Raw genomic sequence first — 25,841 nt, forward strand, 5'->3', positions numbered from 1 at the left:
TTCGATGGCCGGAGCCGTATGGAGTTGTGCGGAGCTGGTCCCGACATCGCATGGGGCTCCGATAAACTGACACTGTCCGAAAATTCCGCGCCGCAACAGCCTGCCGGCCCGCAGCCGTATTGAGGCTGTACACACCGTCTCGACTCGTACGGGATCACTCGACTTCCGCGCGGCCCCGCTTCCGGTTTAGTCACGCTCGCCGCATGCAGTCGCATGCTGGTGGGACAGGCCCTTTACAAACCTGTACGTCTTTGGATGTGGGAGGAATCCGAAGATCTCGGGAGAAATCCCCAGCGGTCTTGGGGAGAACGTACAAACTCCGTACAGACAGCACCCGTAGTCGGGATTGAACCCGGGTATCCGGCACTGCAAGCGCTGTAAGGCAGCAACTCTACCGCTGCGCCACCGTGCTGCACTGTGATAAACATGCTTTTTAATTATACCCCTCCTTCAAGGGTTCCCACCTGAAACAACGCCCATCTATTCCCTCCACAGATGCCGCCTGACCAACTGAGTTAATCTCGCACTTTGTCTTTATGCATAAGAGATTCAGTGGCTTGCAAGGAGGTCTACAGGATGCAAATGGCAACAAAAAAATCCTTGCCAGGCCACAAACGCAAACTCTGCTCTGACTGTGCTGATGGATAGTTACTGAATAAAAATAAATTCAATGTAAAAATAATGGGTATTATTATTAAGATAAAGTAATGCACAGTCAATTATATATGGTGCCACGTTACGTGATAAATTATAACTTTGTACAGAATGGAATGATGCTGCTTGGCTCATTGAGTTTGTGCCAAAGGCTGTAACTGTGATCAAGTTGTTCCTTCCAACGAGTGCTCAACTGGATATGGAGTTCTGGCTTTGGACCCACTTGGGCAACTGGTTTAGTTCAGTTTAGTTTAGTTTAGCGATACAGCACGGAAACAGTCCCTTCGGCCCACCGAGTCCGCACTGACCAGCGTGGCTTTTCCATACGGTTTGACCATGGGAAAGCTTGCGTATTTGGTATGCAAGCAGTTGAAAGAGTTGGGGCAAGGCGGTGTTCACCTTCAAATTAGAGCTCTCCCAATATTATTGTGATTCATTTTCATGAAGTCCATAATATCCCTGAAGTTACCCTTGTACTTCTATCTAAACTCTACATCGGTGAGACCAAGCGCAGGCTCGGCGATCATTTTGCCCACAGTCTGCATTAACCAACCTGATCTCCCGGTGGCTCAGCACTTCAACTCCCCCTCCCATTCCATATCCGACCTTTCTGACCAGGGCCTCCTCCATGGCCAGAGTGAGTCCCACCGTAAATTGGAGGAGCAGCATCTCATATTCCGCTTGGATAGTTTACACCCCAGCGGTATGAACATTGACTTCTCCAATTTCAGGTAGTCCCTGCGTTCTCCCTCCTTCCCCTCCCCTTCCCAGCTCTCCCACAGCCCACTGTCTCCGCCTCTTCCTTTCTTCTTCCCGACCCCCCCCCCCCCCCCACCCCCCCCCCCCCCCCCCCCCCACCACACCCCCACATCAGTCTGAATAAGGGTCTCGACCCGAAACGTCTCCATGCTGTGAGAACGGAGAGGTTGAGAAGAAGCTTCTTCCCAGAGGCCATTCGGACTGTAAACTCCTATCTCACCAGCGACTAAATTTACTGTACCACTCTACTGCTTTTTTTTTAATTGCTGTTTTTTATTTTATTTTTCCTTCCGCCCACAAAATTTAATAAGAAAACGAATATGTGATTCTGTTACATTCTGCTTGTAGTTTGTTTGTTTGTTTGTTTGTCTTTTTGCACAAAGTCCGCGAGCATTGCCACTTTTCATTTCACTGCACATCTCGTATGTGTATGTGACGAATAAACTTGACTTGACTTGACTTGACTATTCCTCTGCCCCACCCGCTGAGTTTCTCCAGCATTTACCTTGTCTACCTTGTACTTTTATCAATCAAGTGCTTTAATTGCTTGATTCTATTCCCTCCTTCAGAAACTGCAGAGGTGAAGCCGTCAATCGTCTCGGACCCCTGTCCCAGTCGCCTTGCATTAGTTCTATTGCTATTGTTTTGTTCTCATGCCCTTTGGTATTCTGTACGAATCTACCAACTGTCTGCTTATTTGTATGGATGGTCCCAGTGGCATGCGAAGCTCTGTCTCGATCCATTGTTCTTATTTTAGCAGAGCAGCCTGAAAAATCGATGTTATCCGAAAATTTGATCAGCCTGCAATTGGCTTTCTTTCCCCCCTTCAATTTAAGTAATGAAGAGGTAACACCTCCCATCCCCAGTACAACAAAACGCTTCTCGCGATTGAAAATCACAAAGACTGTACAGTCTGCAATAGGGGTGGCACGGTGGAGCAGCGATAGAGTTGCTGCCTGACTGAGCTCACAGCGCCAGAGAACCAGGTTCGATCCCGACTAGGGGTGTTGTCTGTACAGAGTTTGTACGTTCTCCCTGTGACTGAGTGGGTTTTCTCCGAAATCTTCAGTTTCCACCCACACTCCAAAGACGTACAGTTTTGTTGGTTAATTGGCTTGTATAAATGTAAATTGTCCCTAGTGTGTGTAGGGTAGTGTTAGTGTGCGGGGATCGCTGGTCGGTGCAGACACGGTGGGCTGAACGGCCAGTTTCAACACTGTATCTCTAAACTAAACTGCAAATGCCATCAGTCTGAAATATGTATCTTCAACCTGAAATACTAATTAGGTTTCTCTTCCCACAGATACTGCCAGACCTGCTGAGTGTTTTCATTATTTTCTGTTGTTTTACTTCCCTTCTCATTCATGTCCTTTCTTCATAAACCTTTTGCTTGCTTAACATTTATGTTGTTTACCAGGTGTCGTTTAACTTAATTCTAAGATGTTCCAATCAAACCACATTCAAAATAAATGATTTTATAAAGATTTCATTTCTCTACCAGGGTCCAGTAATCTCCCCAAGTCTAAACGGCAGCTTTATTGTCCTGCAAAATCTATTCCTAAAGATAAAGCAAAATACAAAGTTCTCGGAAGGGTCCCAACTCAAAACCTCGCCCGTCCATTCTCTCCACAGATACTGCCTGTCCAGCTCTGAGTTACTCCAGCACTTTGTGTTTTGCTCAAGATTCCTGAAGCTGCAATTTCTTGTGATCTCCATATGCCTGGAAGGTAGACTAAAATGCTAGAGAAACTCAGTGGGTGAGGCAGCATCTATGAAGCGAAGGAATAGGCGACGTTTCGGGTCGAGACCCTTCTTCAGACTGATGTCGGGGGGACGGGTAATAGAAAGGGTGAGGCGTGAGACAGTAGGCTGTGGGAGAGCTGGGAAGCGGAGGGGAAGGAGGGAGAAAGCAAGGACTACCTGGAGACGTCGATGTTCATACCACTGGGATGGAAACTACCCAAGCGAAATATGAGGTGTTGTTCCTCCAATTTGCGGTGGGACTCACTCTGGCCATGGAGGAGGCCCAGGACAGAAAGGTTGGATTCAGAATGGGAGGGGGAGTTGAAGTGCTGAGCCACCGGGAGATCAGGTTGGTTATTGGGAGTGGAGGTGTTGGGCGAAACGATCGCCAAGCCTGCACTTGGCGATTGTTTCGATGTAGAGTAGTTGACACCTGCTGCTTAGATGTGGATTGTTATACAGTGCTTGGTATACAGGAATTTGTCTCTCATCTGCGTTACACTGCATTTCAATTGCTTCCTTGGGATAGAATTAAGTAGCAACACATCAAATTACAATTAAAACACAAAGCACTTGGGCTGTAGCACCTTGATAAGCAATCAACTACTAAAACCAAGCCCAAAGCCAAAGCACTATCTAAACTGAATATACCAACTGATGCTAAGGACAAAAACAAACTCCTTCTGCAATAAACAGCTACCTAGATGTTAACAAACTCAGTAAAAGAAAAAAAACGATTATGTAAATGCCTCTATGACTCTAAGAGGTTGAACTACAACACTTGTCATCAGTCCCTTGACCTTGTCATTTTCATATGTTTTATCTGTTAAAAATATCCCCATGTTATTTCATACCCAAGGTGTGTAGGAAAGAACTGTAGATGTCAGTTTTAATCGAAGATAGACACAAAATGCTGGAGTAACTTAGTGGGATAGGCAGCGTCTCCGGAGAGAAAGAATGGGTGACGTTTCGGGTCGAGATCCTTCTTCAGACGTTCAAGTCCAATATGGAAATACGACAGATGGCATGTCCCTCGAACTGGTCATTTGCTATTTCCTGCCTGTAAAATAAATCTCTGTGATGTTTCAAAGGTAGACAAAAATGCTGGAGAAACTCTGCGGGTGAGGCAGCATCTATGGAGTGAAGGAATAGGCGACGTTTCGGGCCAACACCCTTCTTACCCTCAACAACTTTTCCTTTGACTCCTCTCATTTAAAAAAATAAATAATATATATATATTAAACATTCCATAATATTTCATGTTTATTATAGTGAAGAGCTTTGAGCCTGGTTTGGTTTAATTTAGGATGGAAAAAAAACTTTTTTTATTTTGTTCTTTGGTCCATGAAATTGAGTTTCCTAACGCATGTTGTTTCCGCACGACTGCTGAATTAGTTTGAATTTCTGGAATGATATCAACATTTATCTTTCGCATGAATCAAGCTGCTCGCCATTTTTATCAGCACCTAGAGAATTGCGCATTTCAGGTTATTGCAGAGACTGTGGGGTATTCCAGAGAAAAATGTTCAGTATATATTTAAAAAGAAAACAGACAAATAATTAGACAATAGTAGTGCAAAGTCAAAAATAATGTCTTCAAGTCAATAGAGTTTAGAGCCTATTTGGAAGTTGTACTGTGTAATAGCCTGATGGTTGTTGGGAAGAAACTGTTCCTGAACCTGGACGTTACAGTTTTCAGGTTCCTGTACCTTCTTCCCGATGGCAGGGGTAAAATGAGAGCGTGGCCAGGGTGGTGTGGGTTTCTGATGATGCTGGCTGCCTTTTTGAGGCAGTGTCTCTTGTAGATCCCTTCGATGGTGGGGTGGTCGGTACCTCAGTGATAGACCAGGCAATGTTCACCACTTTTGCACTCTTCGTTGTTCTTGGGCATTCCATGTTTTCGAACCAGTCCTTTGAATGGTTTCCATCATCATCTTCAACCACATTAAACTCATGTAGCTGGTTAGAAGTTAAGTTAACTATTGAAACCTGTGGCGATATGCTGAGACCAGCAGCCATGCAATTAATGTATTGAGGTCAGTCTATAGATTTTATACGTGGTCTGCAGCAAGCTAATAAATACATAATGACAACACTGTGGCGCAGCGGTAGAGTTGCTATCCTGAATTCCATCCTGTCTACGGGTGCTGTATGTACAGAGTTTGAATGTTCTCCCCGTGACCTGCGTGGGTTTTCTAAGGGAACTACGATTTCCTCCCACACTCCAAAAATGCATAGGTTAGTAGACTAATTGGTTTGATAAAATTATAAATTGTCCCTGGTGTGTGCAACATAGTGTTAGTGTGCGGGGATCACTGGTCGGCGTGGACTCGGTGAGTTGAAGTGCCTGTTTCCGCGCTGTATCTCTGAACTAAACTAAACAGATAATCCCAACACTTCTCAGTTTATCCCTGTTAAAATAAGCCAAGCAGGAGCAAGCAATCTGTGTGATATTACTACCCTTCCTTGAGTTACCTGACAACCGAATCACATTTCCATTGAGATAGTAACCACTAATCTCCACATTTTGTAAGTTTCATGATGTTTCATGAAAGGTCAATGCATTGCATCGAGCTCTTTTTCAGGGCATCTATGTTTTGTTTACATAGAGAACAAACGTTCTAATCGGGCGGCACGCTGGCGCAGCTGGTAGATCCAGAGATCTAGGTTGGATCCTGATCCCGGGTGCTGTCTGTGTGGAGTCTGCACGTTCTTGCAGTAACCGTGTGGGTTTCCTCCGGATGCTCCGGTTTCCTCCAACATCCCAAAGACCTGCGGGATATGTGTGTTATTTGGCCTCTGTAAATTGCCCGTGGTGTACGCAAAGTGGATGAGAAATTGGGATAAGATAGAACAAATGTGACCAGGTGATCAATGGTCGATGTGGATCAATGGTGGGCATGGACTCGATGGTTGCGAAGAGCCTGGTTTCATGCTGTATCTCTGAACTTTAACTACCTTACATGCCTTTTTTTTAATCGTTTTTGTCAAATGTAACTATCTTTAGACAGATCATGTAACCTTTTGGGGAATGAAATAGTATTAAACAGATTAAGTTCTTTACATGCAGAACGGTGGTGCCAGGAACATGGTGGAAGGGGTGGTTTAGTTTAGTTTAGAGATACAACACGGAAACAGACCCTTCGACCCACAGAATCCGTGCTGACCAGCGATCCCCTCGAATTAACACTACCCTACACACACTATGGACAATTTACAATTTTACCAAAGTCAATTTACCTACGTCCTTGGAGTGTGGGAGGAAACCAGAGCACCCAGAGCACCCGGAGAAAACCCTTGGTCAGGACAGCACCCTTGGTCAGGATCGAACCTGGGTCGCTGGTGCTGCAAGGCAGCAACTCTACTACTGCACCATTGTGGTGGAGGCAGTAACAGAAGTGGGATTTATGAAGCTGTTGGACAAGCACATGGACATGCAGGGAATACAGGGCCATGGATCATATACAGACAGATACGACTTCCACTGTGTATGACTCTATATTGTCATTAAACAGTGTGTATGAAGGAACTGCAGATGCTGGTTTAAACCAAAGGGAGACACTAAATGCTGGAGTAACTCAGCGGGACAGGCAGCATCTCTGAAGAGAAGGAACTCCTTCTCTACAGAGATGCTGCCCATCCCGCTGAATTACTCCAGCATTTAGTGTCTATCTGCCTTAAAACAGGATGGGCTGGATCATGTGGAACTGTTTCAATGTTCCCCTGAATGGTCAGGCCAGCTGTAATCTGCGCATCTGTGCATTGCTCGCATGTTGGACTCAGGAGTTAACCCAGCAGTGTGATGTTGATGTGTTGAGCTAAATCTGGCACAATATGCACCCTATAGTCAGCTCGGTGCAGTTGTACTTCACATCTGCCCACCCCCCCACAGCTTTGACTTGCAGAAGAGCTATAGCACTGTTAATGCGATTGATTAATCGACTAATACAGCATGGAAACAGGCCCTTCGACTATTAGATTAGTTTATCTTGGCATGTTCGCCACAGACATTGTGGAGTGAAGGGCCTGTTCCTGTGCTGTGCTGTTCAATATAATGTTTAAATTTCAATTAACAGCAGATTTTCTATTTAATGCTTAAATTTCAATTAACAGCAGATCTTAAAATAGATTGTTCTGCAAGCATCACTTTATTGATACTTTATATGCATCATTTATATTTCAGTGGTGATTTTATGAAAGTTGTATAATATTAGTGCACGATTCCACATAAAACTGCAAAGATTGTAAAAAGAAATATGAAGACACCTGAAAACAAAATGTTTTCCTCAGTATTCATGTTCATGGCATAATATTGGGTTTAACTCTATACTTGAGAGGCCATTTTAAAAAGCACTTTTAGAATGTTCGTTATAAAAATGGCAATCGTTGAAACACAGCCAAGAATATATTGTGTTAAATTGTGTGACGCTTAATAACTGTGGTAAAATGGAATTCTTGAGTTTAATGTTGTGGTAAGGAAACAGATGTCCATTTTATGACACTCTCCAGTCCCCTGTTCTGATAAATGCAGAAGTCCATTAAAAAGATATGGCTTCCATGTCTACCAAAAAAATGAATCCTAGCCTAAGATTAATTCTTGATTTTTATGCTCTTCAACCATTAGTTTAGTTAATTGGTTTGTATTTTCCTGCAAAGACAGTAAGAGCAAAGGAATATTGAAACATTAAATATTGGAGGAACTGCACCAGTAATTTTGCTTGGGCAGCTTACAACCCAGCGGCATGAATATTGATTTCTCCAGCTTCAAGTAATCTTTGCATCCCCTCTCTCTCCTGACCAATGGACCTTTTGGTACACAAGCTGTTTCCTTCTCCTTTAAGTTAATGTGGTTAGCAGGCTGGGTCCCTTAAGGACCGAGTCACTTTTTACAGTGACGGCATAGTGGGTAGAGCTGCTGCCTCACAGCGCCAGAGAACCGGGTTTGATCCTGATAGCAGGTGCTGCCTGTGTGGAGTTTGCACGTTCTCCCTGTGAACGCGTGGATTTCCTCCGATTGCTACGTTTCCTCTCACATTCCCCAAAGAGGTGCGGGTTTGTAGGTTATTTAGCCTTTGTAAATTGGCCCAAGTGTGTAGGGAATGTGTAGAACTAGTGAATGGATGATCGATGGTCAGTATGGGCTCGGTGGGCCAAATGGCCTGCTTCCATGCTGTGTCAGTAAAACAAAATATTCCAACCCAGAATCTATAAAGCAACACCAATTTATTTTTCCAAGATTATTAAGTGATATGCCTCAAGTGCACTAAAGGGATTATTCGCTGTGGGAAAGATTTCAAGTAACACTGAGTGCAATATTTAAAATGAGATGTTTGAGCAGCAGGATTAAATTTAAATGTGTCATTTGAATCAATCAAAGAATGAGTTCTGGAAAACTTTAGCAAGAGAATTTAAAGAGATGTAGCAATTAAGGGATCGTGTTAATGATAAGTATACTTATATTAACACGAACTAGCTATACTTATTAGTTTGTATACTTATCATCTCAGCGGAAACAGTCCCTTTGGCCCATTGAGTCTGCGCTGATCCGCAAACAAACCCCATACACTAGAATTATCCTACACTCTAGGATAAATTCACAATTTTTTAACCAAAACCAATAGACTTAAAATCCTGTACGACTTTGGAGTATGGGAGGAGACCGGGGCACCTGGAGAAAACCCACGCAGGTCACAGGGAGAAGGTAGAAACTCCGTACAGACAGCACCCATAGTCAGGATCGAACACGCGCCTCTAGCGCTGTGAGGCAGCAACTCTACTGTTGCTCCACCATGCTAGCCCTCAAGTTTAGTTTAGTTTAGAGATACCGTGCAGAAACAGGCCCTTCGGCCCACCACGTCCACGTGGAACAGCGATCCCTGCACATTAACACCATCCTACACACACACTAGGGACAATGTTTACATTTATACCAAGCCAATTAACCTACAAACCTGTACGTCTTTGGAGTGTGGGACGAAACCAAAGATCCTGGAGAAAACGCACGCGGTCACGGGGAGAACGTACAAACTCCGTACAGACAGCACCCGTGCTCAGGATCGAACCCGGATCTCCGCTGCTGCAAGTGTGGTAAGGCAGCAACTCTACCTCTGCTCCACTATGACAGCCCCCAAGTTATTTTGCTTACTTTTATCAAAACTAATAACAAAAAGTTTGAAATAGGTTCCTGACCCAAAGCAGACCTCTATCCCATGTTCCCCAGAGATGCTGCCTGGCCCGATGAGTTACTCCAGCACTTTGTCTCTTTTTTGTAAATCAGCATCTGTAGTTCCTTGTGTGTACAAGAGGGATTGTTGGCTTTAATGGCGTCAGGCAATTTCTATTGCACCCTTGTTGGTTGGTGGTATTGAGCTGTGTTGCTGGCAGTGGGGGGCAAAGGAGGAGTTAGTGAAAGAGGAAAAAGTTCATTCATTTGGTCTTCATTTGTTCAAAATTACTTTTGGCACATAAAATATCTGTTAGGAATAGAACGCTGACCTTCCAACATTGCTGGAGGCATGATACTGTAAATGCTATGATAAAACAGAAATCCAGGGAATACTCAGTGGGTATCATGCTTATGCATTATAATGTAATCTAATAGTAAGATTGTCCAGTGTTACCCAGCTTGGGATGTTGAAGCTAAGCATTCATTTAGTTTAGTTTATTATTTTTATCACGTGCACCGAGGTACAACAAAAATATTTTTTGCTGTGTGCTATCCAGTCAATGAAAAGACCATACATGATTACCATCAAGCCTTCCACAATGTACAGACACAGGATAGAGGGTATATTACTCGATGACAGATGCAGCGGGGAAACAGGCCATTCGGCACACCGAGTCCTTGCTGACCAGCGATCACCCTGTACACTAAAGGGTCTGTCCCACCTGGCGATTTTTTTCAGAAACTGCCGGCATCATTGACTTACGTATCAGGTTACCGAAAAACTTTCAGCGTGACGCGGCGTGATGACGTATTGACGTGTGGTGTTTTTTCAAGTGTCGCAACATTTTTCTTGTCTCCGCTGGATTTTGAAATGCTTTAAATCCTTTGGCGATACTGATATTGACGCCGGCAGTCGCCGAAAAAATCGGCAAGTGGGACAGGCCCTTAACGCTCGTCCTACACAATAGGAATAATTTACAATTTTACCAGACCAATTAATCTACAAGCCTGTAGGTCTTTTGGAGTGTGGGAGGAAACCGGAGCACAGGTCACGGGGAGAACGTGCAAACTCCGCACAGACAAGCACCCGTGGTCAGGATTGAATCCGGGTCCTTGGGGCTGTAAGGCAGCAACTCTACTGCAGCGCCACTGTGCCGCCGTAATCATTGAAAACCCATTCAATTATTTTGAGGACATACTGATGTATATTTATCCTATATTTGACAATATTCAAAATGAATATGTATTCTGTAAACTTTGATCTGCTTATATTCAGAAGTCCGTTAAAGCATTTGGCGTGCCAGAGAACATTAGTTTTAAGTTGACGCGTTTCTGCAATATATTGCAGATCCTGCCTTTTGATCACTCAAGATGATTTGAAGATGAAAATGAGCATCTTCCTTCAAAGCATATGCATTATGCAGACTATGATGCAGCTCCTCGTTATGTTGGTAAAATCCATCGGTCAACTTATTTGATCTGTCTCACGTTGGGTAAAACACACCAGAGATGCTGCCTGTCCCGCGGAGTTACTCTAGCTTTTTGTGTCTATCTTCGGTTTAAACCAACATCTGCACTTCCTTCCGACACATGCAGATCCCCCACTGAGTTCTTACCGCCGGCATCATCTTTTAAGTTATTTTTGAATAGTTATTTATTATTAAAGAACTAAATTATTTTTCCCATTGCAATCTCCCTTAGTTTAGTTTAGTTTTTTTTAGTTTAGTTTAGAGATAAAGCACGGATAAAGCACGGCCCTTCAGCCCACCGGGTCCGCACCGACCAGCAATCCCCGTACACTAACACTGTCCTACACACACACTAGGGAAAATTACAATTTTACCAAGTCAATTAACCTACAAACCTGTGCGTCCTTGGAGCGTGAGAGGAAACCTGTCTGTGGAATTCTCTGCCTCAGAGGGCGGTGGAGGCAGGTTCTCTGGATACTTTCAAGAGATAGCTAGATAGGGCTCTTAAATATAGCAGTCAGGGGATATGGGGAGAAGGCAGGAATGGATTACTGATTGGGGATGATGAGCCATAATCACATTGAATGGCGGTGCTGGCTCGAAGGGCCAAATGACCTGCTCCTGCACCTATTGTCCATTGTCTATTGAGACCGGAGCTCCAGGATAAAACCCGCGCAGGTCACATGGTTGGGATCGAACCCCGGAATCTGGCGCTGTAAGGCAGTAGCTCTACCGCTGCGCCACCGTGGCATCCTTGTTCTTTGAACTATCGGGGTTTCTTCGTAGGTCTTACGTTTTTTGAATTTGGGGGGAAACCAGAGCTCCCGGAGAAAACCCACGCAGGTCACGGGGAGAATAGAAACATAGAAACATAGAAAATAGGTGCAGGAGTAGGCCATTCGGCCCTTCAAGCCTGCACCGCCATTCAATATGATCATGGCTGATCATCCAACTCAGTATCCCGTACCTGCCTTCTCTCCATACCCCCTGATCCCCTTAGCCACAAGGGCCACATCTAACTCCCTCTTAAATATAGCCAATGAACTGGCCTTAACTACCCTCTGTGGCAGAGAGTTCCAGAGATTCACCACTCTCTGTGTGAAAAAAGTTCTCCTCATCTCGGTTTTAAAGGATTTCCCCCTTATCCTTAAGCTGTGACCCCTTGTCCTGGACTTCCCCAACATCGGGAAGAATCTTTCTGCATCTAGCCTGTCCAACCCCTTAAGAATTTTGTAAGTTTCTATAAGTTTCTATTCAATCTCCTAAATTCTAGAGAGTATAAACCAAGTCTATCCAGTCTTTCTTCATAAGACAGTCCTGACATCCCAGGAATCAGTCTGGTGAACCTTCTCTGCACTCCCTCTATGGCAATAATGTCCTTCCTCAGATTTGGAGACCAAAACTGCACGCAATACTCCAGGTGTGGTCTCACCAAGACCCTGTACAACTGCAGTAGAACCTCCCTGCTCCTATACTCAAATCCTCTTGCTATGAAAGCCAACATACCATTCGCTTTCTTTACTGCCTGCTGCACCTGCATGCCTACCTTCAATGACTGGTGTACCATGACACCCAGGTCTCGCTGCATCTCCCCCTTTCCCAATCGGCCACCATTTAGATAATAGTCTGCTTTCCCGTTTTTGCCACCAAAATGGATAACCTCACATTTATCCACAGAATGTACAAACTGCATACAGACAGCACCCGTAGTCAGGATCGAACGCAGGTCTTTGGCGCTGTAAGGCAGCAACCACCGCTGCTCCACCATCCCACCCACACAAAACAGAAAACAATCCTACACACTACAGACAATTTATTGCTGGATTTCAATGAACATTGTTTTATTAATTTTCAGTATTTCCGGTTGAGATCTGCCCAAAACATATAAATCCAAAATCAAAAAAATAAAATAAAAACAGAAGAAGCTGGAATTACTCAGCAGTTCAGAGAATAAATGTGGAAAGAGTTACAGAGGTAACATTTCAGTCCAAGGCCCGTTGTCAGCATCCAACTGTTTCTCTTTCCACAGGTGCTGCATGACCTGCTGAGTGTTTCCTGCATTTTGTGTTTCTTTGTTCTGATACATTTTTCAGGATGTAACCAGACTGAGGCATCAAAATCTTGATATATTTAGGTTTACGCGTTAAAATATGCACAACTGAATCTCTGAGTTTCATCTCTTATAAGCATTGATATCGTCTGACAACTTCAACTAGATTTTTTGTTTGCATGCCCTGGATACACTCTGTTAAGCGAATAATAAGTTATTTTTAAATATAAAACAACTCAAAAAAACGTGCATTGATGAGATTGATATTTAGTTTCGTTCATCGCTTATAATCGAAATAATCCAGATCTTTGCAGCAAAAAAATTAAACATGACCAAACTCTTAAGGTTAATGAATGATGAATGGTGAGGAGTTCACGTGAAAGTTAAGCCCACTCAACCAACAAATCAGAGTGTTTGGTCAAAAACGTTTTGATATTAAACCCTGAACCATGCATTTAATAGACATCATTTTTATTGCAACCACTCCTAACTTTCACATTTCTAAGGAAACCATGGATGGCGAAGGAAGTCTTATAGTAGAACAGTCAAGAGGTTGAGGGGTGATGTGTGGTATTTTATGGACAGATGTAGTAGATTCAATGGAAGATGTAGTTTCATCTGCAGGGCAGAAAGGGGTGAAACGTACACCACCAACCTGTCCCTTCACCTCCCCCCTCGACTCCATTCAAGGACCCAAGCAGTCGTTCCAGGTGCGACAAAGGTTCACCTGTATCTCCTCCAACCTCATCTACTGCATCCGCTGCTCTAGATGTCAGCTGATTTACATCGGGGAGACTAAGCGGAGGTTGGGCGATCGTTTCGCCGAACACCTCCGCTCAGTCCGCAATAACCTACCTGAACTCCCGGTGGCTCAGCACTTCAACTCCCCCTCCCATTCCCAATCCGACCTCTCTGTCCTGGGTCTCCTCCATTGCCAGAGTGAGCAACACCGGAAATTGGAGGAACAGCACCTCATATTCCGCCTGGGTTGCTTGCGTCCGGATGGCATGAACGTTGAATTCTCCCAATTTTGCTAGCCCTTGCTGTCTCCTCCCCTTCCTTAACCCTCGAGCTGTCTCCTCCCATCCCCCCGCCCTCGGGCTCCTCCTCCTCCCTTTTTCCTTCCTTCTCCCCCCCACCCCCCATCAGTCTGAAGAAGGGTTTTGGCCCAAAACGTCGCCTATTTCCTTCGCTCCATAGATGCTGCTGCACCCGCTGAGTTTCTCCAGCATTTTTGTGTACCTTCGATCTTCTAGCATCTGCAGTTCCTTCTTGATGTTGGAAGCACATCAGTTTTAATTTGCTGTAATTGTGTTTAGTTCAGAGATACAGCGTGGAAACTATCCCTTCGGCCCACCGAGCCCTTGCCTCACAGAGTCTGCGGTTCAGATTCACCTCAACTAATTGGAGTTGAACTAACTTAGGATGAAAGAATGGATCGACTGGGCAAGATGTCCCTTTGATTACCGTCGAAGGTCACGGATCATCCTTTCAGTGGTTTTCTCAGATTCCCAGTAAACTATGCTTTGATAAAATGTTTGCTTCTCAGTTATCAGGAGACAACAGTCACGTTATTTACACGCGAAGGAAAGCATTACGTTTGAATGGTGTGTTTAAAGAGTGGCAATTGCGTTTTCTTTCAGGCAAGGATCAACCCTGTGAATGTTACGCCTCGGATATTCGCTGTGGATCAAGACATCAATATTAAACCAACAGATGAGAGACCGGGGATTGTCTACAGCATTCTCGTCGGTTGGTAACTAAAATATATTCTGTTGTTTTGCCTGCCAAGGTTTGTAATCTGGGCGTATAATAGTTTGTAATGAGGCGGCAGCTTATAATATTAGTTTAGATAGACACAAAATGCTGGAGTGACTCAGCGGGACAGACAGCATCTCTGGAGAGAAGGAACGGGTGATGTTTCGGGTCGACACCCTTCTTCAGACTCTAGAGGGTCTCGACCTGAAACGTCACCCATTCCTTTTCTCCAGAGATGCTGCCTGCCCCGCTAGGTTACAGAATAATAAAAGGCGTACATAGAGTGGATGTGGAAAGGATGTTTCCACTGGTGGGAGAGTCTAGGACAAGAGGTCATAGCCTCATAATTAAAGAGTGGTCTTTTTAAAAAGAGGTGAGGAGGAACTTCTTTAGTCAGAGGGCAGTTAATCTGAGGAATTCATTGCCATAGAGGGCTGTGGAGGACAAGTCAGTGGATATTGTTAAGGCAGAGATAGACACATTCTTGATTAGAACTGGTGTCAAGGGTTATGGGGAGAAGGCAGGAAATGGGATTAGGAGGCAGAGATCAGCCATGATCAGCCTCTTTGGGCCGAATGGCCTAATTCTACTATAATTCCAGCATTTTGTGTCTATCTTCAGTGTAAACCAGCATCTACAGTTCCTTCCTACACATATAGTATTAGTTTCATCATTTCAATCGGTTGGTTGGATAAATTGATAGATAATATTAAAGTGCAATGCCAGTAATTTTGAAGAAATTGCTTACACAAGATTGTCCTGTTTTGTTTAAGGAACGCCTGAAGATTACGCTAAGTACTTCTATCTGAATAATGTCACCGCTGAGCTTTATCTCCTAAGACCGATAAATAGGGATTTTCATCAGAGATTTGATTTGGTCATTAAGGTAAATTCAAGTTACTTATTGTTTTGTGTCAAGGGTGCAATTGAATCCAGGAATTAGTTGGAAGGAAACTGGTCTAATATGTGTATAAGTAATACTCCTAAATGATAGGAGTGGAATTAAGCCATTCGGCCCATCAATCCTACTCCACCATTCAATCCTGGCCGATCCATTTCTTCCTCCTAACCCAGTCTCCTGCCATTTCCCCATAACCTCAGATACCTGTATTAATCAACTATCTATCTCTGCCTTAAAAATATCCACAGCCTTTTGTGGCAAAGAATTCCACAGATTTACCACCCTCTGACTAAAGAAATGTCTCCTCAATTCCTTCCTAAAAGAATGTCCTTTAATTCTGAGGATATGACCTCTAGTCCTAGACTCTAGTCCTAGACTCACCCACATCCACACTAGCCAGGTGTTTCACTATTCTGTATGTTTCAATGAGGTCCCCCCCATCCTTCAGCGAGTACAGGCCCAGTGCCGACAAATGCTCATATTTATCTATAGTAACATAAAACATTAATCTCAAGGGAGAACGGGATCTCCAGAAGAGTAAATGACACATTATTGTCAGAAGAAGGGTCTTGACCCGAATGTCATCCATTCCTTCTCTCCAGAGATGCTGCCTGAGTCGCTCCTGCATTTCGTGTCTATCTTCGATTTAAATCAGCATCTGCAGTTCCTTCCTACACATTATTGTACCAGGTTGTGCCACAATATTTAATCTTAACCACTGCCATTTGTCTCTTTGCTCTCTTTATGTTTACATTTTCTTTATTCTCCAACGATTTAAATATTCAAAGGAATTTGTGTTGGTTGAGTGACAATGACTGTCCCATAGTTTTTTTTTAAACGTGTAATTTGTATTCAAATGAGAGTTGATTATTTTGGCAATTTATGATCAACATAAGCGAATGGGATTGAAGGGCAATTTAAGTAGGAGTCACTCAGCTGAACACAGGTTTGCATAGGTGAATCTAAACACATTTTCATTGATGCTAATGGAATTGCTTGGTCAAGTATATTCAGGGAGAAGTTTGGGCTCCAGATTCTGATAATTAGGTTGCAGAAAAACATGGTTCTGCTTTACAGATAACAACAACTAGATGATAAACTATTAATGCTCGTGATTCTTGACTGGTAAGGGCGTTGAAGGTTTACGGTGAGAAGGCTGGAGAAATAGGTTGAGAGGGAAAAAATAGATCAGCCACGATCAAATGGCAGAACAGAATCGATGGGCCAAAAGGACTAGAACCATAGAAAATAGGTGCAGGAGGTGGCCATTCTGCCCTTCGAGCCAGCAGTATGATAGAAACATAGAAACATTGAAATTAGGTGCAGGAGTAGGCCATTCGGCCCTTCGAGCCTGCACCGCCATTCAATATGATCATGGCTGATCATCCAACTCAGTATCCCGTACCTGCCTTCTCTCCATACCCCCTGATCCCCTTAGCTACAAGGGCCACATCTAACTCCCTCTTAAATATAGCCAATGAACTGGCCAAAACTACCCTCTGTGGCAGAGAGTTCCAGAGATTCACCACTCTCTGTGTTGATCATGGCTGATCATCCAGAATCAGTACCCTGTTCCTGCTTTCTTGATTCTGTTAGCCCTAAGAGATAAATCTAACTCTCTCTTGAAAACATCCAGCCTTCAGTTGGTAGAGAATTCCACAGATTCACAACTCTCTGGGTTAAAAAGAATTTTACTCATCTCAGTATTAAATGGTCAGACAGCATCTCTGGACAATATGAATAGGCAACGTTCTTGGTTGGGACCCAATTTCTTTGGGTTTGGAAGGCTGGAAGAGAGGAGAGGTGTGTTCAGTATACACATTCTGAGCTCTATCTTTGGTCTGCAAGACAATTCAGGGTATACGCTCAAGGAAAGAGAAATGCTACCAGATTCTGTTTTGTAGAAATTAAATGTTGTTTAAAAAAATGCGTCTCCCTCCCCACTGTCTTCATCAGAGGATCTCGCACTAACACTATCCTACACACACTGGGGACAATTTACAATTATACCCAAGACAAATAACCTACAAACATGTACATCTTTGGTGTGGGAGGAAACCGATGATCTCGGAGGAAACTCATGCAGGTCACGGGGACAAAAATATGTGTTAGGCCTCATTCTGACACATGACAGTTAATTCAGGTCATATTATAAGAGCAGAATTAGGCCATTCGGCCCATCAAGTCTACCCAGTCATTCAATCATGGCTGATCTATCTCTCCCTCCGAACCCCATTCTCCTGCCTTCTCCCCATAACTCATATTCCTCCTCCACCTCGACCTAAGCCTGTTTACCATGTACCTCCGATAATGGATGTGCCCTCTTCGCACGAGCTTTCTCATGCTTCAAATGACCACCATGTTAAATGAGCCACGTTGCACTGAATATCTTAGCTGCTACAGTGCATTATTAAATCAGTGGACACGTTTGTAATGCAAATTCCAACGCAGGAAATGGGGCAATCAATTCATGCACTGCAAGCTCACAAACAAGAATGAGTTAACACCAAGGTTGCTTGTTCAGTCAGACACAGAATGCTAGAGTTCTAGTAGATGCCAGCCTCAACTACCTCCTCTGGCAGCTTGTTGCATGTACTCACCATTCTTTGTGTGAAAAAGTAACCCCTCAGATTCCTATTATATCTTTCCCCCTTCACCTTAAACCCATGTTCTCTGGTTTTCGATTCCACTACTCTGGGCAAGAGACTTTGTGCATCTATTCCTTTCATGATTTTATACGCTTCTATAAAATCCTCGTTAAGACCTCCTGCGCTCAAAGGAACAGAGTCCCAGCCTGCTCAACCTCTCTCTCTAGCTCAGACCCTCGACTCCTGGCCACATCCTCGTAAATCTTCTCTGCACCCTTTCCACCCTTTCCAACATCATTCCTGTAACATCTGCTGTGAGGGAAGCAGAACCATCATTACAGGATAGACACAAAAATCCGGAGTAACTCAACGGTTCAGGCAGCATCCCTGGGGAAAAGGAAAAGGCGAGGTTTCGGATCGAGATCTTCACGCCGAGAGTCAGGGGAGAGGGAAACGAGAGATACAGACACAGACCCTTCATCAGAACTCAATAATTAGCTCGGTTTGTTCCCTCCCAAATTGCATCTTTTGTCTCCACTCAGCTGGAGAGAAATTCTGTGCATGTCTTTCATTGAATTTGACTTTAGTGTTGATTGAATGCTTTTCACATCTCAGGAGGTCCCGGAGTGCCTCACAGTCAGTTTAATTTACTTTGCTACAGTTATGTCAGTGTTTTCATGCAGGTAGATGCAGTAGGCAGGTTTAGCACGGTGATGTTTTACTGACAGACAATTACATGGTTTTCCCCTTCCTGTTCTCTTGGCATTGAATGTGCCTGTCAGACATCAGGAGAACTCTACTGGAGTACAAGTGTGATCTTTTATGTTATGTTGCCCTCTGATAATATAGTGCTCTTTACTAATGCTGAGGCTCTATGAGGCGCGGGTCAGGCCGCGTTTGGAATATTGTGAGCAATGTTGGGCACCGTATCTGAGGAAGGTTGTGCTGGCCCTGGAGAGGGTCCAGAGGAGGTTTACAAGAATGATCCCAGGAATTAGTAGGTTAACTTACTATAAGCATTTGACAGCATTGGGCCTGTACTCGCTGGAGTTTAGAAGAATGAGGGGAGAGTGGAGGTGGAGAGGATGTTTCCACCAGTGGGAGAGCCAAGGAAGAGAAGCCATCGCCTCCGAATTAAGGGACGATCTTTTATGAAGGAGGTGAGGAGAAGCTTCTTTAGTCAGAGGGTGGAATCTGTGGAATTCTTTGTCACAGAAGGCTGTGGAAGCCAAGTCAGTGGATATGTTTAAATCAGAGATAGATAGATTCTTGATTGGTACAGGTGTCAGTTATGGGGAGAAGGCAGGAGAATGGGGTTAGGAGTGAGAGATTGATCAGCCATGATTGAATGGTGGAGTAGACTTGAAGGGCCGACTGGCCTTATTCTACCCCTACTCCTTATGGCCCAATGAGCTAATTTGTGTTCTCCTTGGAAAGGGGGAAAGCTGGAAAGGGTACAAAGAAGATTTATGAGGATGTTGCCAGGACTAGAGGGTGTGAGCCACAGGGAGAGGTTGAGTAGGGTGGGTCTCTATTCCATGGAGTGCAGGAGGATGAGGGGTGATCTTATTAAGGTGTACAAAATCATGAGAGGAATAGATCGGGTAGATACACAGAGTTTCTTGCCCAGAGGAGGTGAATTGAAGATCAGAAGACAAAGGTTTAAGGTGAAGGGTGAAAGATTCAGTAGGAATCTGAGGGGTAACGTTTTCACACAAAGAGTGGTGGGTGAATGGAACAGGCTGCCAGAGGAGGTAGTTGAGGCTGGGATTATCCCAACGTTTAAGAAACAGTTAGACAGGTTACATGGGTAGGACAGGGTTGGAGGGATATAGACCAAATGCAGGCAGGTGGGACTGGTGTAGCTGGGACTTGTTGGCTGGTGTGGGCAAGTTGGGTTGAAGGGTCTGTATTCACACTGTATCACTCTGTGACTAGGGGTGTAGCCATGTGAGAGGAGAAGCTATACTGCTGCCTGTTTCCATAATTAACAGACTGATCAAGTCTGAATGCATGACTCGAATGGAGGTGGAGGTGGTTTTGAATATTTGTCAAAACTGAGATGTGTTGAGGTGCCAGTTTTGCAGCTACTGTGACATCTGATCGGGGAATTTTATCTTCTTAGATGATATCTTTGGATGCATGCATAGCGAACCTCTGTCACAACAGGCATAGCCTCCACAGAGAATAAGCACAGGAATAGAAATGGTAATGTTTGCAGTGAGCTGAATGTTAAATGTCGAAACTATTACAGAGGTGATGCTTCCAGAATTGACAAAAGGTTTTTTTTTTCTCTCAGTCAGGAAGAATGAATGCTTTTGTAGCTACACAATTATTGTTGCAAGGTCGACCGAGATTTGTGAAACTGTGGAGACATTTCACCATTACTATGGAAATGCACTTTGTGTTATCGTGCAAAGAAAAGTTTTCCCTGTCGTTATTAAATATGTAGCATTTTCTTCTCAATGTTGGTCTATGTCCACGGTATTAATAATTTGAGCAGATCGTCCAGGTGACATGGCGATGCAGTGGTGAGAAACTGCTACGTTGCTGTTTAGTTGAGAGATACAGCATGGAAACAGGCCCTTTGGCCCACCGTGTCCGTGCCGACCAGCGATCCCCGCACACTAACACTATCCTCCACACACGACGGGCAATTTACACTTATACCCAGCTAACTAGCATACATACCACTATGTCTTTGTAGTGTGGAGGGGGTGGGGGGGTTCCAAACTTCAAGCGCTGTAAGGCAGCAACTCTACCGCTGTGCCACCGTGGTTCTCTGCAAGGGAACTCATATGGGACTTTACCGCCTAGCAGCTTAACATCTGTTCTGTGTTTGCCTTCAGGCCCAGCTACAGTCTACATATGCCCTTTTAATGTGTGCAGTCTACATACACACACTTACAATTTAACCAAGCCGATAAACCTACAAACCTGTATGTCTTCGGCCCATCAAGTCTACTCCACCATTCAATCATGACTGATCCCTCTTTCCCTCTCAACCCCATTCTCCTGGATTCTCCCCATAATCCCTGACACATCGAAACATAGAAAATTGGTACAGGAGTGGACCATTCGGCCCTTTGAGTCAGCACTGCCATACAATATGATCATGACTTTTTCCCCGTATCCCTTGATTCTGCTAGCCCTTAGAGCTAAATCTAAATCTCTCTTGAAAACGTCCAGTGATTTGGCCTCCACTGACTTCTGTGGCAGAGAATTCCACTGATTCACAACTTTCAGGGTGAAAGAGTTTTCCCTCATCTTAGTGTTATTCTTAAACTGTGACCCCTGGTTCTGGATATGCGGAATATTTTTCCAGCATCTAACCTGTCTAATACCTTAAGAATTTTATACGTTTCTCTAAGATCCCCTCTCATCATTCTAAACTCCAGTGAATATAAGCCCAGTCGACCCATTTTTTCATCATTTGTCAGTCCCGCCATCCGCAGATGCCATTTTTTATTTTTCTTCAATTTACACACATCGGTAATATTGTGGAAGCTGTGGACTCCTATATCTCAACGAGACCAGTATAGACTGGGCGATCGTTTTGCTGAACACCTTCGCTCAGACGGCTTTGGCCTAAGCAATCTCCCAGTTGCCAAACACTTTACCTCCCCTTCCCATTCCCACACTGACCTTTCTGTCCTGGGCCTCCCCACTGTCAGAGTGAGGCCACATGCAAATTGGAGGAACAACACCTCATATTTTGCTTGAGCAGCTTTCAACCCAGCGGTATGAGTGTTGATTTCTCTCATTTCAAGTAAACCTTGCATCCCCTCTCTCTCCATCCCTGACTGACTTGGCAAATTAAATTCCTCGTATGTTGCAAAACATACTTGGCTAATAAAGTATTATTGTGATTGTGATTGTATAAATTAAGGGTAAAACAAGCAAGGAAATTGTGTCATTTCAAGGTATAATTATCAAAAAATTATTTAAAATGTCCTGTGTAAAGGATACTTCTCTCTAATTAGACTAAACAAGCAAGGAACAGGTATTATGTTACAAGTAAGTGTAGGTGTAAAATAAAATATTTTCAATATGACTTAAGTGTAAACAAGCAAGGAGTTGGTGTCATTTTAAGGAATTATTATCACAAATTTTCTGTATGAATTAAGAAGTGAAATAGTAAAGTAAAATGTGTTCTGTTAAGGTACAAAAAAAATTACAATATAAATTAAGGGTAAACAGGCAAGAAAACGGTATCATTTCAAGGTACAATTATCAAAAGATTTCTGCGTATAGGGGGCGCTGCCCCCTTATACCCCCACTAGGGGCGTTGCCACTTGGAACCCTACCAGGGGGCAATGCCCCAAGGACACCCATGTCTCTTCCTCCTTTTTCAGTTTTTTACTGTCTCACGCCTGAACGCGTTATTACCTAGCCCACAACCAACAATGGATCATTGTGGACTCTACCTTTCCTTGATCATCGTTACATTTCTCATATCTTTAATTCGTTTGTTCTATCTCTCTATATCACCATCTATTTCTCTCATTTCCCTTTCCCCTCAGTCTGAAGAAGGGTCTCGACCCGAAACGTCACCTATTCCTTTTCCCTAGAGATGCTGCCTGACCCGCTGAGTTACTCCAGCTTTTTGTGTCTATCTTCAAGTTAAAAAAGATGGTTTGCCCACCAATTGTAGCGCTTGCCGGGAAAACTCCAGCTTTTTTGTGTCTATCTTAAGTGATTAGTTACCGTTTAGTTTATTGTCACCTTTGCAAAAAGAAAAGCTTTTTGTTGCATGCAAACCAATCAACGGAAAAACTGTATGTGATTGCATTTGAGCCGTCCACAGTGTACGGATACGGGATAAAGGGAATTGCCTTCTCCGACACGGTGTCTGTCAGGAATAGTGCCACATATGTACCTGCCGTTCGTTTTGAAACTTCATGATCATTCGCTGAATCTTAAGCCACTATATAATCAGTTAGGTTATTATTATACGTCGCAGGATAAATCCATGATCACTTCTGGTTGAACTCAGTAACGTTTTTCTTGAATGCATTTTGAGATTTATAACGTGGCCATTGTTCCTGTGTTTAACTAAGGAGTAAAATTCCACTTTATTACCCGGTCGGTACCTGATGGAATGTCTATTAATCTGCAGCATATTGTCACCGTTACATTTAAAAGTCTGTAAAACACTTCACATTTTCAGCTCACCTGCCAAATGAAGTACAGAGTTGTTACTTCTCCTTGAGACAGTTTAGTACCTGACCAAGCTGTAATCTGTTCAACCTAACTCACAGAGCAGATATTCCCCTGCCATGACTATTAAGTCTTCACTGCCCCAGCGGTATAAACATTGACTTGTCTAACTTCAAGTAACCTTTGCTTTCCCTCACCCCCCCACTCACTCACCCCCCCCCCCCCCCCCATCCCCCCGTCAGTTCTCCAACTGGTCTGAGTCCTCGTTTACATTTTATCTCTGTTTGCTTTGTTGTTAACCTCTCCCAGCTAACAGTAACGTATTCTGCATTTTCCTTGATCTCCATTCCCTTTGCCCTGTTTTCACACCTTCACACTTCCTTATCTATCTCCCTCCCCCTCTCCCCCACCCACATCAGTCTGAAGAAGGGTCACGACCCAAAACGTCTCCCTTTCCTTCTCTCCAGAGATGCTGCCCGTCCCGCTGAGTTACTCCACCATTTTGTGTCTATCTGTGGTTTAAACCAAGCAATTTTGTGTACCTTCTGCTGTTCCTTCATGCACAAGACTGTGCACTAAATTGTCTGATTCTTTGTTATTCAACTAGGCGGAACAGGACAACAGGCACCCACTGCCAGCTTTTGCCGAACTGCATATAGAAGTCCTCGATGAAAACAACCAGCCCCCTTACTTTGAACGTGCCACCTACCAAGGATTCATCATAGAATCTGCTCCAGTGGGAACAACAATCTCGGATAGTTGGAACTTAACAACACCATTGAGGATTGTTGCCCTGGATAATGATGTGGAGGAGGTGAGTTCAGGTTCAGTTTCAGTCTAGTTTATTTTCGTAAGGTCATAAGTGATTGGAGCAGAATTAGGCCATTCAGTCCTTCAAGTCCACTCTGCCATTCAATCATGGCTGATTGATCTCTCCCTCCTAACCCCATTCTCCTGCCTTCTCCCCACAACCTCTGATCCCCATACTAATCAAGATTCTAACTATTCCGGGACATTGCGTGCAAACGTTGCTTGTTCAGGAGCCAACAGCATTATAAAAGACCCTACACATCTCCATCATGGACTGTTAACTCTGCTGCCCTTGGGCAAAAGGTATCGTAGTATAAGGAGCAGAACGGCCAGGTTTTGCAACAGCTTCTTCCCCCGAGCAATCAGACTCTTGAATTCCATGTAATGTGTTGCCACTATTATTTATTTTATCTTTTTATCTATTTTATCCTTTTGTTATTTTATGTTGCACGGTGAGCCAGTTGCAACAAAATTTCATTCAGACTTGCATTTATTGGTGTATTTTTGAATGATAATAGTCTTTGATTGACTGATTGAATTATCTCTGCCTTAAAAATATCCACTGCCCTGGCCTCCACAGCCTTCCGTGGCAAAGAATTCCACAGATTCACCATCCTCTGACTAAAGGAATTTCTCCTCATCTCCTTCCTATAAGAATGTCCTTTAATTCTGAGGCTACGACCTCTAGTCCTAGACTCTCCCACCAGTGGAAACTTCGTACCGCAACACCATACCGAGGTACGGTGAAAAGCTTTAGTTGTGTGCTAACCAGTCAGCGGAAAGACAAGGCATGATGACAATCGAGCCGCTTACAGTGTATAGATAACCGATAAAGGGAATAACGTTCAGCGCAAGGTAAAGCCAGCAAATAGAAATTGCCGTTGATTGCAGGTGCATTCCCCATTGTTTGAGTTTTCAAATTGGAAGATAATCCCCACATTTGGAATAACGTGAGTGTGCATGATGCCTACATTGATGCTTGCTCTATTATCAACTTCAAGCACCCTTGATGAGATGTTTGCAGAGTGCTTCTAAGAATTGCGGAATCTACTTAACTCGCAACACTTCATGATGGTTTTTAAGATGTTGAAAACGCCTCATCTCCGTGAAATCGGCTTTCCATTTGTGTGAATCTTGTTTGTCTGTTCATTTATAGGTGCCACCAGGTACTACTCCCGTATGTATTAAGGGTTATTTTATCCGTGTATTTGTGAGGTTTTATCTGTTATGCATGCAATTTGGCTTCATGTCAAATACTTCCCCCCCCCACCCCTCCCCCTCATACTTTGATTGCTAAGTAAACAGTGTTCTTGGTTCCCAGTTGTATATGGCAGCATGCTTTGGATCTCTCTTCCTCCACTCTTCACTCATCCCCTCCAAATCTTGCACGCTGCATGAATTTTGAGTACTTTATACATAAATATTTTTTCCCGCTGTGCGGCGGTCAATGAGGGTGCGGGAGAACCTTCGTGAGGGGGTGGGGGGGGAAGAACAATGAGGACCCGGCATGGGGGAACTGCTGGGGAGGAGGGGGAATGGAGGACCTGGCGCGGGAATACTGTGTAACTTTCTCGGCACCCTTTATGTGGTGACTATTTGCATACCTCGGGTCTGCAAGCAAAGAATGTCACTGTTCCTTGACATAAAGCATTCCATTCAATCCGATTCAATTCCTATGGTGATTTGCCAACATAGCTGACATAATTGGAAAAGTGCAGGCCTTACCCATTGCCTGGTGAGAATAGTCACTATCTAGATTGACAGTAATTACCTGGAGTCTCGA

The 25,841-nt window shown here is 43.9% G+C and overlaps 1 protein-coding gene across 1 annotated transcript in view; it reads left to right on the plus strand.

Moving 5' to 3' along the window:
* The window catches only part of pcdh15b (protocadherin-related 15b), a 1,024,406-nt gene that overhangs the window by 705,560 nt on the left and 293,005 nt on the right, over positions 1–25,841 (plus strand). The window contains 3 exon segments of the mRNA XM_055647246.1: positions 14,485–14,593; positions 15,373–15,485; positions 23,856–24,062. Of these exon segments, the coding sequence (XP_055503221.1) occupies positions 14,485–14,593; positions 15,373–15,485; positions 23,856–24,062 (429 nt within the window).

This window comes from Leucoraja erinacea, chromosome 15 (assembly GCF_028641065.1).
Source record: "Leucoraja erinacea ecotype New England chromosome 15, Leri_hhj_1, whole genome shotgun sequence".
Lineage (NCBI taxonomy): Eukaryota > Metazoa > Chordata > Chondrichthyes > Rajiformes > Rajidae > Leucoraja > Leucoraja erinaceus.